Source organism: Otolemur garnettii, unplaced genomic scaffold (genome assembly GCF_000181295.1).
Source record: "Otolemur garnettii isolate 467f Iridium unplaced genomic scaffold, OtoGar3 scaffold00115, whole genome shotgun sequence".
Classification (NCBI taxonomy): domain Eukaryota; kingdom Metazoa; phylum Chordata; class Mammalia; order Primates; family Galagidae; genus Otolemur; species Otolemur garnettii.
The window spans coordinates 5315205-5317040 of record NW_003852510.1 but is presented as its reverse complement, the minus strand read 5'-3'; the positions used below and the strand labels follow the sequence as shown (position 1 = coordinate 5317040).

Below are 1836 nucleotides of genomic sequence, written 5' to 3'. Positions count from 1 at the left end.
CCTGGCCATTTTTGGGCTGCAGCCATCATTGTTGTTTGGCGGGCCGGGCTGGGGATTCGAACCCGCCACCTTAGGTGTATGTGGCTGGCGCCTTAGCCGCCATATACTCTACTCTTAGGCGCTGAGCCATATACTCTACTCTTAATAGATCTGACACATACCCTTGCAATAAAATAATACTAATTTTGAAAGATGACTCATGCTAATGTCTTATGAACAGCTCCATTACATCTAACATATTTTGCTAAGGATAAACTAGAGCAGGTAAGGTGTGTGATAATCCTCCAAAGAATCAGAAAGTGAGGGAAGCATGCTCCTTGCACATCCCTGACTACACTTTTTTCCAAAGAGGTTAATGTTCTGCTAAGCCTCCTGCGTTCAAGTGGGTAGTGGCCAGCTACTCAGCTTTCTCAATAAACTCACCTTCTCTCCTTGGAGTGATGGGACCGAGTCCCGCAAACTGTGAAAGCTGTCTTTAATGTGGTCCCTACGTTTTCGTTCCAGTGCATTATGATGAGCCCGTTTGTCAGCCTAGAAGAACAAGAGAAAGAACAAATTAGGAATGTCACTCCGTTTGCTGGGTACTGGGTGGGTGGGGTACAGCCTGGAAGTATATGCTGTCAGCGCTGTCCCTGGTGAGTGGACTGGGAAGGATTTGTCGAGGTGGGCAGTTAGGAGTCTCCAGAATTAGGCTCTGCTAAAGGGGGAGAAAGGGGTGAGCAAGACTTGCAACAGGAACATCCAAAGTAGCTCGATGCATCCAGCTCATGCATAAGTAAAATAAAAGTTATTCATGGGACAAAGTGCGACTCTCCTACAATATCAGTGGTCCTAACTTACTTTATGTGACAGAACAGCCACTGGTCTGTGGTTAGGAGGTGACTAGAACGTGATCACACCCAGGCTAGGTGTGGAGAGGAGTTACGTCACTGGTGCAGTGTTCATTCCATGTAAACCCATCACCATGAGTCTCTGGCCTGGTCTCCAGCCCACTAAAAGGCACTAGTTTAAGACCTTTTCATCAAATCATCAACAGAAACTAAAACCTCTAGAGAACCTAGATGCATGACTCTGAGACCTTGACAACAGAGCTGAGAGAGATGCCAACTGCATTCTGAGTTCTTGTTTTTTAAAGTAGATCTCGGGTGCTATTCTGCTAAGGGCTTCCCTTCCTATAGGTAGTGCTAGAAAGGCAGTTCTTAGAGGGCAAACCTGACGCTCACAGGCTCACGCACCTGTGGCAGGTAAGGATCATTTGGCGGTATTTAAATCTCCCTAATCAAATTTTTAACCTGTCCTGCTTGGAAGCACAAAGAACAATCAACTGCCAACTACAAATCAGGAAGGATAAGCTGCACTGGCTTTAGGCACAAAAGACAGTGCAGGAGATCATAGCATGAGCTTCAGCAGTCCCCACTAAAGGGGCCTCCCCTCCAAATGGAACACAACCCAAAGCAAGAACTTCATCACACCCACACTCCAGAAAATCCACTTTGAGAACACATTCTTGAATATGCATGTTGCACTGAGCTACCTAAAGAGCAAATCTGTATATGGAAACTTCAGGTAGCTTTATTTTCCCATAGCACCAGGAATTTTAAAAATAGAGCAAAAAAGAGTAAATAACTTGGCTTAGCCCAAGAATAATGCAGCCTCAAATGAGTCCTTGTACTAGACAAGATGTACAGGCAAAAATCTAGTATAAAGATTATAGGGGCTCGGCGCCTGTGGCTCAAGTGGCTAAGGCGCCAGCCACATATACCTAAAGTGGCGGGTTCGAATCCAGCCCGGACCCACCAAACAATAATGACGGCTGCAACCAAAAAATAGCCGGGC

At 45.9% G+C, this 1836-nt stretch overlaps 1 protein-coding gene across 5 annotated transcripts in view; it reads right to left on the bottom strand.

The window, feature by feature from the left end:
• Positions 1-1836, bottom strand: part of MAX (MYC associated factor X) — a 29245-nt gene that overhangs the window by 19478 nt on the left and 7931 nt on the right. For all 5 annotated transcript variants that reach the window (XM_003797390.2, XM_003797391.2, XM_023517639.1 and 2 more), the window contains one exon: positions 424-531. In XM_003797390.2, coding sequence (XP_003797438.1) covers positions 424-531 — 108 coding nt within the window. The remainder of the gene's footprint in view (positions 1-423; positions 532-1836) is intronic.